The 15,752-nt window shown below is 46.7% G+C and overlaps 1 protein-coding gene across 37 annotated transcripts in view; it reads right to left on the bottom strand.

Moving 5' to 3' along the window:
• Positions 1-2,904: 2,904 nt before the first annotated feature.
• Positions 2,905-15,752, bottom strand: part of TCF7L2 (transcription factor 7 like 2) — a 197,799-nt gene continuing 184,951 nt past the window's right edge. For 14 of the 37 annotated variants that reach the window (XM_044240523.1, XM_044240526.1, XM_044240525.1 and 11 more), the window contains 4 exons: positions 12,705-12,753; positions 12,076-12,126; positions 10,669-10,741; positions 2,905-5,080 (listed from right to left, as the gene is read on the bottom strand). In XM_044240523.1, the coding sequence (XP_044096458.1) occupies positions 4,660-5,080; positions 10,669-10,741; positions 12,076-12,126; positions 12,705-12,753 (594 nt within the window). In that variant the 3' untranslated portion in view covers positions 2,905-4,659. Of the gene's footprint in view, positions 5,081-9,906; positions 9,980-10,668; positions 10,742-12,075; positions 12,127-12,704; positions 12,754-15,752 lie in introns of all 37 variants that reach the window. The other 23 variants (XM_044240551.1, XM_044240555.1, XM_044240552.1 and 20 more) reach the window with 6 other exon arrangements.

Genomic DNA, 15,752 nt, shown 5'->3' with positions numbered 1-15,752 from the left:
AACAACAAATGCACAGATGGATGAAATTAGAAGATGCTCAGATTGAAAAGAAACTCTTGAGGTCAGAAGATACCAAAGAGCTAGAGAGAGAATGTTGAAGGATGGGGACTTGGACTGGTATCTGGGAGACCGGAAGCTAAAATGCCCAGAAAGATAGGCTTGGGGGAAGGGGAGTCCCATGTCAGTCCCATGTCAGGGTGGGAAGAGCCCCAGAGTATTGTTCCAAATGTGGTGAGGCAGTAAACACGGGCTAGGTGACCCATATTTTGAATTTTTAAAAAGTGATCTTCACTCAGGTTGGCTGATGACAGAGGGACCGTCCACACTCCCACCCAGTTTTCGGGGGGTTTTTTGGGGCTTTGCAACAAGCCCACTGAGCTACCTTCCAGCATGGCTGGAAGCATTAGGATACCTTGGAAGCTCAAGAACACAAAGTTTGGAAGCACTCTGGAAAGTCGCCATTCCTTTGGTTCTCAAAACACACAGAGCGAGTCGGCTAATGTCACATATTCCTTCCTTCAACAAATATGTTCAAGTACCCCCTATGTGCCAGCACTGAACCCGATCCTTAGTAGAGAGAAAGTAACATAAAGTCCACAGTTCTGACCTCTTGGAGTGTTCTCTACGGCAGCGGTGCTCCACGGGGCATGATTTTGCTCCCCCCACCCCCCAACAGGGGGTATATGGCCATGTCTGAAGACATTCCCGGATGCCATACAGTGCTGGGGGCACCGCAGCATCTCGTGGGAGGAGGCCAGGGATGCTAACATCTGACAGTGTGTAGGACAGCCCCCCCACCAACAAAAGATGTCAATGGTGCTAAGTGGCACTCTTAGTGGCCTAACTAGGCCACACCCACTGACATGACGGTGGATGAGGGAAGCAAGGGAGGGAAAAACAGGAAAGTAGAAGAGCAACATAGGAGAGAGAGAGAGAGAGAGAGAGAGAGAGACGCCACCCACTATTGTCTGTGCTCAGACCTGAAAGATGATGGGGAGTTAACCAGGCAGAAAGTGGGGCTGCAGGAGAACAGAACCTTCCAGAAGAGGGACAAGTGTGTGGGTGAGTGTACAGGGCAAACAAGGACACCCTTCAGGACTGTCCCATCACTTCGGGAGAAGGACCATCTTAATGATACAAAGAGGCATAATCTGAATTTAATCCCACCCTACTAGCTGTGCAGCCTTGGGCAAGAAACAGACTTAGAGTTTCTAAACCCAGTTTTAGAAAATAAAGTGGGCTGGGGGAGGTGGGGGTGGGGGAAATAGCAACCTCAGGTGGGACTATCAGCATTAAAGGAGAAAAGGCACAAAATGCCTTGGTAGCCCCCACCAAGAACGGATACTGTTCTGATTTGTGTTTTCAAAGGTCACTCTGTGCCCAGTGTGCAAAATAAAATGGGGAAGGACAACCAGAATCAATCCTCTCTGGGAATACAAAAGCAAACAAAAACAGAATACTGAGATTTTACAGAACAAAAACTAGCTTGAGCAAAGCAGAGCTTCCAAGGGACTTTAAAGTCCTTGATGACAACCCTGGGTAGCCGTAACAGCAACACGAACGCTTCCAGGGGCATGGAAATCAGGTTCTTTGAAGGTACAGTTGTCCTAGAGAAGCAGAACATACACAGGTTCTCCTGGCTATCCGAACGTACATAGAGCATGCTTAGGGAAACTTTTGTAGGCAGAAATCCAGGCGTATAGAAGCAATTGCCCTGAATTTATATGGGACATTTTTGAGAATTTCCGGACCCCAAAATAGCCTCCCTTAGCCTTATCTGATACCTTAGGATATCAGACATCTTGCTTCTGGATGCACAAAACACAGTGAGGTAAGCACAGACGTTCACAGGGACACAGTTCAGAGCTCTGGCATCTGGACACCGAGACGCTGAGTGAGGCTCCTGGGGTCAGAGCCACTGATCCAGGGCACGTGGCCTCAGTACCCACTCTCTGCAAGACACACACTCAATGCTATCTTTGCTTTTCACCTTTTTTCTGGTAAAAGCGAAAATCCTCTTTGGATTTCTTTCAGTTCTCAAAAATGGGGGGCTAACGGTCTTTCACCAAAGCAAAGGGACATAGCACGAACCTTCGAAGAGCAGGGGCATTCCTCTGAGCCCAGCCTTCCTAACCTGCCTGAGAAATGATCGCCGTGGAAACTTCAGTAAGATCTTCACTGTGGCCCCTGGTGGGTGGTGATGATGAGGAACTTTCGCCCTCACCAGCGATCGGCCGCAGAGCTTCAGTCCCACCCCCAGCAAGATTTCTCCATCCCAGCCGCTAAGTGATTTGCCTTGATCCGCTTTTCTACAAACCTTCTTTCTCAACATCTGTTCACTCTCGGAGAAAAGTTTCAGTTCGACTCCCTGGCACCTCTCTCTGCCTGCAACTCTTAGAGGAAGAAGTCAGACTCCTTCCACATCAGTGGTCCTTCAGCGGGAACGAAAAGGGTCTTAAATCCATTTCTGGAGAAGTAAGTGCCACTGACCAGAACTCAATCCCTTCTGAAGCTGGATCCCGTAAGGAGGACAGCCTAGGTCTCCCAGATGACTGACTTCTAGCCAGAAGCGGGACATGGACTATCACTGTGCTCTGCTTTCAGAAATGAACGAAGCCGGAAAATAAAAATCTTTAAAAATAAATAAATAAAATAGAAAGGAACTAAGTTGGTACACAGGTAAAAATTTTGGCATGGCAAATGAGAGAAAGAAAAAAACAGACCGACCCCTGAAAAGAGTGCAAGAACACTTTTTGATATCCAAATCCTAACCCACCACCCATTCCAGCCCCACGGTTTGGCCTCAAGTTTCAGCTCAGGGAAGACGGTCCTCTGGTGAGAAGGCGGGGGCAGCTTCCCCCAGGGTAGAAAACCCAAATCACAGAAACAATTGACCAGCCTTGATCTGCACATACTAAGTTGCTTTTATTAATCCAGAACGGCATGCTACAGATACTGTACAGCATGAACATTTATTCATTACAAAAATGGCTTCCAAACCATTAAAAATGAAATTGGAGTAAGAGCATAAAACGGAACAGTAACATCACAACTGTTAGGAAACATTCAAAGTATTCACAAAAAATGTTATAGTTAGCATTTTAATAAACCAGAGAAAAATTGGAGACAGTTTTACAATCGCTTCATGTCAACTACAATGGCACTGAATGAACGGGTTTCAGCTTTATACAGCATTTTGCAACATCAACATGCCTAGGTTTTTTTTTTTTTATTTGTAAAGTTTGCCACCTACTTGTATGTCATACGTGTACATAAAAGCGGCAGCTGGTTTTTCCTTTAAGAGTAATCTAATATACAGAATTTTGGCCCCTAAGGGTTTATACCTCTTCATTTAAAATGCTTTCTGGACAATCTGCTACCAAACACATCTTGTTATAAGTGACATTAAAACTACATACAAATCTACCTATGTAACATCACAGCAAAACATGATGAACAAAAATTACAGCATCAAAAAGAGGGAGAAAGCTAAAGTTACTGAGAATTTTGGCACATAAAGTTCTGCACACAGTCAGGCCGTGTCCTAAGGGTACAGAGCTGCCGACTATGGTTCAAAGGAGAAACAGGGTTGGTTCCCACAGCTGCTCACACAGCATCTCGCTAAAATTCCCTCGCTAATTTTCAAGTCTTGTTTTACATAATGGCTTTTAAAGCAACTTTCGTTAATGCTACTGATCCTTTAATGCAACTAGTAATGTCCATTTGGCGGCATCTGGGTTTCATACAGCCAAAAAAAAAAAAAAAAAGTCAAAAAGAGAAACAAAAAAATATATATACACATTTTATATATAAACTTAAAAACCTTGTACAAATGAGTTGTTATATATAAGATGCTTATGCTAAGGGGAAAAAAAACTTTATACAGTTTCAAGAAAAAGTAAAACATATCTTAAAAGGGACAACGTACAGGTTCGACAAGCAATCTCTAAAGCAATAAATACTACTGGTCCAACAGCGTTGTGATTCCATTAACTGCTGAGTAGCATCCCCCTCCCCCCAAAAGAACAACACCATGGAACAAGGTATATTAACACATTTAACCCTTTGTTTCTGTACATTTAAACAATAACAAGTAACATCACAATTAAAGTTGTTTCACACAGAGGAAAAAAAAAGGAATATGGCACTGCATTCGTCGTGCCCTTATGGTTTAAAAACCAGATGTAAAATGATTGGTTCGCAAGCTCGTATTTAATACAAATAATACAGAACCAACTCCTTCTGGAGGGCTGCTTCAAAACTGCTTCTTTTTTTTTTTTTTCCTTTTTGTTTTTTAATCAGTCTTTTAAAACTAAGCTATCCGAACTACATAACAGTTATGTATATATATATATTTTTTAAACGCTACAAAGACTTTAAACAGCTGTTGATAAAAATTTTGGTAGAATCATGAGGTTCTTCTCTCATCTACATATTTAAAAGGAGAAATTGAAATAAGAATGGGTCAAATATTGACCAATGAACTCCATAAACATCAACTAATGTAGCCACGTGGCACAAAATTAAGAGTACAAAACAAAACCTTTCCGAGGGGGTGAGGGGGGTGCAGGAGGCTGGGGGGTGGGGTGGGGGGGACAAAGAAAAGCAAAAACCGCAACACTACGCAAACCGACCAGGGCGGGGCTAACGAAGCTAAAGCTATTCTAACGACTTGGTCACGAGGGACAGCGGCTGGGGCTGGGTCCCGGCCAGAGAGTTGTGGGAATGTAAGGAAGATGTTGACGGCTGTGCAAGAGAGGAGGACAGGATGGGCGGCTGCAGGGCGGCGGGAGGCAGGTCCAGGGCCCCGTTGGGACAGAGGGCGGGGGCCTTGCCGTGGGCGGCCTCGGCAAGCAGGAGGGCGGGCGGCGGAGGCATCATGGACAGGTGGGCCAGGGGGTCGGGCTTCAGGGACAGCGAGAGAGGCTGGGTCTGCTCAGTCTGTGACTTGGCGTCTTGGGGAGGGGAGCCTAGCAGGTTGGGGGAGGGAGGAGGCGAGTCTAGTAAGCTTCCATCTGAAGAGGGTGGACTGAGGCAGCTGCCTTCACCTTGTATGTAGCGAACGCACTTTTTTTTTCTCCTAGAAACAGGGGGAGAGAGTTATCTGTGAATAAAGGGCAAAGATGCCAAGGGAGAGAGTTATCTAATGCTCAGAGCCAAGTCGAAGTCACCTCTGCCCCCAGAGTCGGCATGGCCTGTGGCCAGGGTGCCACGCTCACTTGGCTGTCGCCCCCATCTAAGCCTGCTCTGGGGACCCACGCTGCAGGAGCTGCAGGAGCCGAGGACCAGGCCCCCTACCTACCTGCTCCCCCTGCCCCACTACACCCCGGCGCCCCCACCACGTGGCCCAGATACCAGTGAGCCGACTGGAGGAGGCAGCACCTGTTTGCCAGGAAGTGGCTGCATCCATGCCGACGGGAGAAGTGTGTTCTCGCTCTTTCGGCTTCGACACTCCCTGGCTAGCCCATCCCATATCCCCTCTGTCCCCGCCGCCACTCCCAGTGGCCTGTGTGTGTGTGTGTGTGTGTGTGGAAAGAGAAAGACAGCTCCTTCCCCAGGCGCCTCCTACCCCACCATATGAAACTCTCAGAACGCGGACTGTTGAGCCCACAGAGCTGAAGGCAGTGCCAGCAAGAGGCTTAGAGGTCTTCAGACCACCGCCGCCACCACCACCGACTGCCACCACCACCGACCGCCACCACCACCACCGACCACCGCCACCACCACCACCAATGCCACCCCCACGGCCACCACCAGGCTGCCGGCGCCCAGAAAGCTTACGGGCTTTGTCTGTTAAGAACCACACCAAATCAAGAGAGGTGAGAATCAGGAGAGAGTCAGGGGTGGGGGGTGGGGGAAGGGGGGAACAAAAGTAAAACAAAAGAAATTAAAAACCGAAACAAAAATAAAAAATAAAATGAAAACAAAAACGAAAAGAAAAAAAAAAACCACCAAAAACAGGTAGAAGAGGATAAACGAAGGTGGGGAGGGGGAAGAATAAGAAAAACAGAAAATGATCCAAAGGAACAAGAATAACTGGTTGTATGGCCTGCAGGTTGTGGATTAAATTATGATTCCAACTTAATTTTTTTGCGGGGTTTTTGTTTTGTTTTTTAAAGATTTGGAGTCTTCCCCTCCCCCACCCCAGAGTGACAAGGCTGGAAGGAGAGACAATGAGGATGGGATGGAGGGCGCCTTGTCCTGGTCACTGTGCCGAGGCCAGTGAATGGAGGGCGCAGGGTGTCACAAGGAAGTGACGACGAAGAAGAAGTGCGGGGGGGTGGGGGCACCACAGCATGGACCTGGTGGGGTTGGGTCATCGTGGATTCGTGTTTAAGCCGGAAAGACTAAGTTTGCCCTGCACCAAACCCCAAATCTGCCCTCCACACTTCCCGTTTACATAAGAAATAGGAATGAGACTTTCAGAGACTTTCTTGCTTATCATCAGAGGTTGGGGAAATCAATTCAAGAAATTGAGAATATGACCTCAAAGCTTCTCCTACTATGAATCCCAGTCCGATGGGGATGATATTTGGTAGGAAAGGTGATCCTGGGACTCAACCCCACTCATGCAATGAAAATAATGCAGATCCAGGGAATGTGCTGTCCTAAGGAGCCCTTGAATCCAGTTAAAACCATGACTGATAACACTCTGTCTAAAAACAAGTGTGTAAGCGCCGGCTGGCTTCCCATCCCTAGAAAGGAGGAAGATGCTGCCTGGTGTCAGATGTCACTGGGCTTTGAAAGGAAGGGCGTGTGATGAGTTCCTCCTTGGGTCTGTGCCCCAGAGGTCTCTGCGCATGCCCCTCAGTGCGTGCGGTGTGGACTCAGCAAGATGGCAGGAGGGAGGGGAGGGAACATGCTTGGCCTTCCCGGCCTCCCAGAGGCTGAGACCCACCGGGTGGAGGCCTCAGGGTCTACCGGATCCCCCTCTGGGTAGAAAGGAACTCTAGGGGTGCAAGGGCAGCCCCCCTCACTTTCATTTTGGAAAGGTTCCTTTTCTCCTCTGGGATAGATTGAAACAGACTGTGGGTTCTGCTCCCATCCCAGAAACCAACATACATAATTAAGCCTCTCAGAGTTTTAAACCACCTTGGCCTGCAGATCAAAACATGCTTTAAAAACTAAGATGTCCATGCATTTTAAAAAATGGGAGAAGGGAGGGGTGGGGATGGGGGCAGGGCGTTAGCGAAAGTGAGAGAGCGACAAGGACAAAGGAGAGGGTGGGGGGAGAGAAAAGGAGAAACAGGAAAACAGGGGAGTGACGTCAAGCAGCATTCCATGCTATATTAGGGCAGAGTAAAAAGATGGGAAAGCAACTTGGTGGGCTCAAAACAGAATCTTGTTAAAATGTCCTCAAATGTCAAATAAAATTAGAAACCCTGTGTAGCGAGCAAGGAGTCCTGATTGGCTAGGAACGCGCCTGCCGGTCCCCTCACCCACCCGCCCTCCTGATGACACAGAGGTTTCCACGTCGAGGGGATGAGTGGAAGCATTTTGAACACGGGACATGAAGATCATGAAGGACAGCGAGACACTCCTTCTAACAGGTGGCCAAGCGAAAGGCAGCTGGAACACACACACACACTTCTGACGGGCCAGAAAATGCCTCATTTTGTAACTGCTTCCCGTTTTTGTCCTATTGATTTAGCATCAAGCCAGATCCTGGCAAAGAGGAAAAGTTGAGGCAAAAAGGGGCAAAACCCATCTGCTTACCCTCCCCCACCCAGGCTCCATCTCCAACCAAGGGGCGGCCACTGAAAATTCCACTTCTAGCTCCCCATGGATTTATTCTGGAAGGATAACCAAGGGTTCTTCCTGATCCTGTTTGGGAGTGAGCTCAAATGCATCTGCTGATGCTTTCAGGGTCTGAGAAACACCCCACGCAGAATCAAAGTGGCCACCGAGAAAGTTCTAACAGTGTCATGGTGGGAAGAATGCTGAGGAGTGACGAGGGACTGCAGCCCGCCTCGCTGACTGCCAGCTCTTCGGAGCTGCGCTTTTGGAAAATCATGTTTATGAGGCAGCTACAAGGATTTTGGTTTTTGCTTTTGTTTTTTTTTTTGTTTTTTTTTGGTAAAAATGTCCTGAAACCTCTGGCCCCTGAAGCAGACCCCACACCCTGGCTTGAAACGATGTTCAGGCTGTGTCTGAGAGGGATGTCCGTCCCGGTCAATGTTAGGAACAGTCACTTTCAGGGAAAAAAAAAGTCAAGTCTAACTTGAAGCAACTGCTTCTGAAACAAAAAAAAAGGGGGGGGGGGTTCCTAAACCACCACCGCTCACCACCCCCCGATAAAATAGACACCAATCTGGCCAACACACCATATGCAAGTGGGCACAATGGTCTCAACAACCCATTTCCTGAGATCGTGAGACACCGGCTTGGGAGGGAGCCCTGCGATTAGAGAAACCCTTCAGCACGGCAGGGCACCTCAGACCAGGACTCTGCAGCCCATCATCTTCCTCCTCAGCGCCGAGAAGATTCTGCCACGAACTCACTGCCTAGACCTGTCCTCCCTGGGTCTGCCTTACTCCAATCTCTAACATTCTTCATCCACCTCTGACGAAACTCTACTCTGGGGCACAGAGAAGACCCCGGGATTGTGCAGGAAGTGTATTTGCCACCTCCGTGAACACTGCTGTCTCACAGAACGAACAGCTGGAGGATCTCTCTCCAGGCCTGGAACCCTCACTCAGAGGGCCCAGAGGGCTGTCTGTGGAGTTCTCTCTCAGTAAAGATGCTCAGGCCCTCTCTCCCCTAAACGTCTGGAACTTGAGGCCAACTCGGCCCATCCCTTGTAAGGCACCGGGGGAGGGGAAGAGACACAGGAGACTCGTGGGCATGCACGTGATGGGATGGACATCTGATCTAACGTCTAAACACGGAACACATGGCAAAGGCATGAAGGAGAGGGACACGCGACAAGGAGGCACTACAAACAGGGAGGCGTGTTTGGGGGGTGTTGAGATACCTACCATCATAATATTCCAAATTCAAAGACTGCTTGTATCAGAACAAAGAAACAACAAATTTAACCAAAGGTGGTCATTAAAGGAAAGGAAGTGAGACAGGAACGAGTCGGCATCCCTCCACCAAGAAGGAAGTACCCTACACCTTCCCTGAAATTACAGGTCGGATGGAAACCTGCAGGTGGAACGTGGGTGTTCAATTTGGACTCTTCTAGTTCACTCTGGAAGCAATGCTCTCTCTCTCAATCTCTCTCTCTCTCGCTCTCTCTCTAAACACATACGATACATGTTTGCATTTCCGCAGGCTAGCCACGCTGCAATACGGGACTGCACAACGCACCGCCTGCACCCCTTCAGCTGGTGCGTGCCGTTCAATGCCACGCTTCGTTGCAGCACTGTAAAACAATGTCAGCTAACCAGGCTCCTCTGTCCAGAGACATGTGGTTTTTAAACATAAAAGAAAAATGAAACAGAACAGAACCAAAAAACGCCTGCCCCAGAGCCCTTCTCCAAGTGTCTTGACTCTCAAGTGCGCGGGGAAGGCTCTTGCTGCCAAGTTTTTAGCTCATTCAAACCTTTGGCACCAGTGGCTCTATCTAAACTCAATACACGCCATGGACCGGGCCCGTCCAGGATGCTGGCTTGCAAAGCAAAAGGGTAAGTGCCCATTCCTGGCCGGGAGAGGGTGTGGTCTCAGTCCTACCACAGGGGATCTGGGTATGTAACTCGTAAGAGCGAGGGGGAAAGAGAGAAAGAGAAAGTGGGGACAGGATACAGCATAAAATTAGCAAGGAAATTTTGAAGGATGAGGATCATTAGTCATTGATGCCGGTAGGGAAGTAGATGGGAACGAGGTAAAAATATATCGACACACTGAGGTAGCAGAAGGACAGAGTGCTTTGATTTTCCCAAAGGCCTCACAGTGGTCATATACCTGCACGGTTTGCACCATAAAGTCTGTCGGTCAAGCCCGAACAGTGCCCGACACTTCTTTGGAGTATTTGCATCTGTTAGCATAAGGTAAACACAAAAAATACAACACAATGGTGGGTCATGCTCAGTTTGCTGTGAAATCTCAGCTACTGCTGACTCGTCTTCTCTAGGACCTCGGCTCTCTTTGACTGTCTTCCCTCACCAAGGACATGAAAGGAAAAGACTTCTATGAGGCAAAAGGAAAAAAAATAAAAACAAAATGATAAAACACGCACCAAAAAAACAAAACAAAAACAAACAAACAAAAAAAAAACCCAAAAAACAAAAAAACCAAAACCAAAAAAACAACAACCAGAACCAAAAAACAACAAGGAAAAATAAATTAAAAAATAGAAGAGAGAAGGAGGGGAGAAGGTGACGTTGTTGTTTGCTTCTACCTAGGCCAGGATTACGATGGATGTCACTGAGCCCCATCCTGGGTGGTCATGAGGAAGGGGGTTAGCAGGCAACGTTCCCTGGGAGGGGGCGCGCTGGGGCTGGCTGTCGCTGACCCGAGGAGGCACAAATGATGCTGTTTTACAGTGGCATTTTGGCTAGCAGCAGCGGGGAGGACAAGCACATCCCTCACAGAGCAGTGTCCCGTGCCCTCATGTCTCCTAAGATCCACACACAGAGCTACAAAGCAACAGGCCAGAGAAGGGGGGAAAGGACCGAAGAGACCAGCTGCAGACCAGCACAGCGAATCTGGGAAATCTATACACACCTGCAAGGGCCGCACCAGTTATTCTGTTGATCAAGGCCAAAGCGCGCTCGGCATTTCTTAGGAGCGCTCAGGTCTGAATGAGTTCAAGAGAGAAGCGAGCAGAGGAGGAGGACGTGGGAGAGAGAGAGGGAGAGAGAGAGAGGGGAGGGGGGGAGAGAAAGATACAAATAAGAAAAAAATAAAAATAAAAAAGGGAATAAATCAATGACCTGGTTACTAATTACAAAATATCGACTTTTGATTTTTAACTTTCTTTAATTAAAAAAAAAAAAAAGGGTAAAAAAAAATCACATTCTTATTCAACTGGTGAAATTAGCTGTTGCAAATAAAGCTGCAGTATCCCTTCTTTAAGGACTGTCTCTCCGATTCGTTTTGAGCGGATAAAGGGAAGTCAGATACTGAAAAAACTAAATTTTAAATAGTATTTTTCTTCTTCTGGTTCTGCTTTGCTGTTTCTTTCCTTCTTTTTTTTTTTTTTTCCCCTAGCTCTCAATTGGTTTTTCTTAAAGAAGAAAATAAAGCGAAGGAGGGAATTAGGTTTGTAACATGCTTTTTCCTTCTCAGAGTACAACAGTTTAAACAAAGGAAAAAAAAAAACTACAAATAAAAACAACAAAATGAAACAAAACAGAAAGAAATAAAGAAAGAAAAGGGGATTGTGGTACTGGGATATTGCAGCTTTTGAAATGTTTTTCTTTCTTTTTTTTTTTTTTAAACCGATTTTCATGACTACTAACAGAAAAACAGATGAAGGTGAACAGGCAGTGTGAATGAGCTAGCTGGTCAGGGTTAGTCAGAAGCTCATAGCAGCTTTTAAGCAGGTACAGTCAGTAAAATCTAGTAGATTTGCAAATTAGGAGCAGAAAAGCAAAAGGAAGAAAAAAACTAAAATTAAAAAAAGCAAAGGAGAAAATAATTCTACTGCGTGCGGATGCATGCTTGCGTGAGAAAACTTAGTGGGAGCAACGGAAAATGCCATTAGATTAAGGAGGTTTATTACTGAATTCCTTCCATTTTGGTTGATTTTTGCTTGGTTTTTTGTTTTGTTTGGTTTTGTTTTCGTTTTTTTAACCAGTCTCTTTTAAAGAAATACTGCATATTCAATTTGCACAGTTAGTTCAACACTAAGTCACTGTCATCACTGCTTAAACAACTGTTATGGGGAAAATAAATAAATAAACAAAGCGAAAGTTAAAGTAAATTAAAAAACAAAAACAAAAAAAAACAAAAAACAAAAACAAAAGCAACTGAAAAAAAAATCTACCGAAACATACGAAACCGTGTAGATGGTCATTTTAAAGGATGTTCAAATGTCATACGTGTTTAATGTTAATAAAACTATAATGGCAAGAAAAATTAAAAAAACAGCTTATCGACTATTTTAATGACTCAAAATGACATTAGCACCTGTAATCGGAGGAAGTGAAAGGCAAGGATTTAGGAAACATTCGCTGTGTTCTGAAAAAAAAGAACAAATTATACAAAGCCTTCAAAATTTTTGTTGTCGTTTGTAAAAGCCTGGCCTTCTCCAAGGGGACCTTCTGGTATTGCCTATGCAGTATTTCTAATTTCTCCTAGAGAATGACAAACCTCCTTAATTTAAATTGGGTGCAATTTACCACTGTAAAGGCATGCATCAGAACATTCAGGAACAGCCCAGTTAATATCAAACACTCGCACACACCCCGCCTACTCCCCCAGCCCCTTCCTCATCCCTAACAAGACACAGACAAAATAAGCAGACTGCATAAATCCCGCATAGGCATGCCTACCACCCCTCCTGTTCCAGGCTCTGCAGTTATTTAAAAACACATTCCACTAGAATTACAATGTGCTTTTCATGCAACAATGAATGTTACTAGCTTTAAAAGGACAGTCGTGAAGCAATTAATTAAAATGCATACACAAAAAGGCTGGCTAGGATGGGTTCCCCCACAATGTCCTGGCCTTGAATTCCTCCTGCCTCCCCCAGAGAGGAATCTAAGGTTCGAGAGTGGTCCTCAGAGTTCTGCTCCTTCCTCCTTCCTCCAACTTACCATTGGTCTCTCCAGGCTGCTTGTCCCTTTTCCTCTTCTTCTTCTTCCCCTAGATGAATAGAGGAAACACAAGAAATTACTTCAGAAAAACAGATGGGAGGAGGGTATCTGGGTCCCTGGAAGGAGAAGGCAGGACGGGGAGCTCACCGCTGTCTCCGTCCACACCCATGGCTCCCAGAATGTTTCTGAGCCGCCCCCCCCAATCCAAATGCCCTTTAGTCGTGCTCCAGCTGGAGGGGCACACACTCAGCAAGGGGAAGAGAAGGGGTCAGCGGAGGATGAAGGAAACATCTCTTTTCCCACACACCTCTGTCCAAACTCAAACCCGACCCAGAGCATCTGATTCCATAAAGGGAAGGAGAGAGCTGATGAAGGAAGATTTAGGGAGGTGTGGAGAGACAGGGTTGGGGGTGGACCAAGAGCCCCAAAACAAGCATCAAATGACTGTCGAGATGGCCATGTGGACTAAGAAAATCACCCCCCAACCCCCACCCTTGTTCCACACAAATCTCCTTTTTAAGGACAAAAGGTCCTTCTACTCAATTAAAAACCAAAAGCTTTAACTGGGGCTATACTAGTAACAACAGCTAACGTTTACTGACCCCATACTACGCACCAGGCCTGATTCTAAGTACGCTAATCCACACTGACTCGTTTTTCCCCTCACACAATCCTATACGACAGGGACTATCACCATTCTAATTCTACAGAGAAGAAAACTCAGTCAGAGAGGGCTTGTTAGCTGAGATCACACAGTTAGCAAATGCTGGGGCCAGGATGGGAACCCAGGAGGTCTTGGTTCCACAGACCTTACATTACCTACTAGGCTGTGCTGCCTGCATATTTAACCCCTTGCTCTCTGTGGAAGGTTTTTAATTGATTACAGGGGATGGATCGCATAAGGTCATTGACATTCCCCAACCTGTATCTGTACTGTCTGCTCGTGGCTGGGGACGTGGCATGGGAACAGGGCTGAGCTCTGTAGAGCTGACTGCATCCCCACAGATCTGAAACTAGTTCTCAGCTCGTCAGGGCTGGTCCCATCCTTCTGGGTCAGATGGTGGGTAGATACGCAATCTCACAAATGAAAGGACTGGCCTACACGTCTGTTTCAGAACATCTAAATACTATCTCTGCCTAAAGTTCTCATGGTATGTGGACATCAACTGCTCAGGAGGAAAAAACAAGAAAGACAGGTGGTCAACGTGACAACCCCTAAGGCCCTGTAAAGATGAGAACCTCACGGTGGAGATGCCACGGTTTTAGCTCCATCCAATGGCTCAAAGAAAGCCCCTTTTTTCTCTCAGAACTTGGGCCCATACCATTTGGGAAGTTTGTCTTGGCCTTGAGTTTGAAACTTTGAGAGACATATTCTACTCCTTGATAAACAATTTAAAGATTATTTGAGTGTGTGTGTGCCCACACGTGTGTGAGCAGGGGGAGGGGAAGAGGGAGACAGCATCTTCAGCAAGCTCACCCAACACAGGGCTCGATCTCACAGCCCTGAGATCATGCTCTGAGCCGAAGCCAAGAATCAGAAGCTTAACTGACTGAGGCACCCGAGCGCGCCCTTGATAGACAATGTAAAAATAAAATAATAAAATAAAAGGAGTTCCTGGGGCCCTCTCATGAGCCTCGGCAGCCTATCTTCACGTTTGTGCCTTTCCTGGGGAGCAGCGAAGTACTGCCTGGCCATCTAGGAAAAGGCAGGAAGGGCCAGTTTCGGTTTATTTAGGAGCCTGAGTGAACACTCAGCGGGGCCCCCCAAACCGTGGTGACTCTGGGCAGTGTTGGCATCCACACAGCCAGCGGGTTCTCAGTCACCTCCGCTTTAATACAGTGCCCGCCCATCTCCTATCTCCCTCCATATGTCCTGAAAGGCAGCTCAAAGTTCTAGGCCCCGTGGGAAGCTGTCAGTTTAGGACACATAGTTGAGGTGACGGAGGATAGGCTCGTTTAAACTAAGGGCTTCCAGAGGACAGGGACTGTGTTTTAATCAGAAGAGGACAAGAAGAGCTTAATAAACACGATTTAGTGATGAGGGACACATGTCTCAAGGGGGGCAGCCATCCCTTTCTCTCCTTAGATGTAACAAAAGAAAAAGCCCAAATATGGTGGTAGGGGGTGGGGAATTCGAGATAGGCAATGGTTTAAGATTTGTGTCCTTTACGTAATCTGGAAGAGCTAGAAAAGCAACAATGTTCTAATACAGGGGCCAGACAGCACTATGGGACCAAACTCTTTTCTCTTGTGCCCCCAGAAGATGTCAAGTCCAACAACCCAAATGTGACTGTTCTATTTTACTAAGGCTTCCATTGTCCCTTAACTGGAAAAGCAGGAACATGAGGCATGAAGTTTGCTCAGAAAACTTTTCCTAGAAGAATCTTTTGGACTTTACAACAACCACAGTAATGTACAGGAATTCCTATGTCGAGTCAGGTAAGAAAAAAACCCAAACCTGATAGGTTGCACCACAGTCAAACCCATAAGACCTGAACTCTTACCCTTGGCTCCACAGATTGTTTTCTGGGGCAACAAAGGGAGGGAAGATGGGAGGGCAGAGTGCATGTGTGTTCACGCTCACGTGTAAGGAGCCATGGTGGGAGTCCGACAGTACCCTGTATGCGGGATAAAGCTCCTTCAGTCCTACATCTAGATCTCCCTCTAAACTTTCTCTCCAGTCTTGTCAGAGGCTCCCTTAATTATACTGAGCTTCTTCCGAATGTGAAGCTGAGCTGAAGTCACTTTAAGTGTCTCGTGGACCTTCTCTAAAACCTAGAAAGCACTTCACAGAAAGCCCAGGGCAATGCCTCTCTAACTGACTCCTGGGCAAGTCAGTGGCAGCATTCTTTTGAAGCTAACACGAAGTTGGCCTTTGTGTATCTTTGTGAAGATCTCCCCCTGCACAACTCCAGAGGGCACCATGCACACAGGCCATAATGTAAATGGCACTCCCTAGAGTTGTGCAGTGCACATCCTGCAAAGCTGTACATGAAGGCCCTACCATGACCCCAAATGTCTGTTGGGGATACGGTATCTATAGGGGAG

The sequence above is a fragment of the Neovison vison genome, chromosome 2, assembly GCF_020171115.1.
Source record: "Neovison vison isolate M4711 chromosome 2, ASM_NN_V1, whole genome shotgun sequence".
In the NCBI taxonomy this organism is placed as follows: Eukaryota; Metazoa; Chordata; class Mammalia; order Carnivora; family Mustelidae; genus Neogale; species Neogale vison.
The sequence above is the reverse complement of the archived record's forward strand: the minus strand, read 5'-3'. Positions and strand labels throughout refer to the sequence as shown.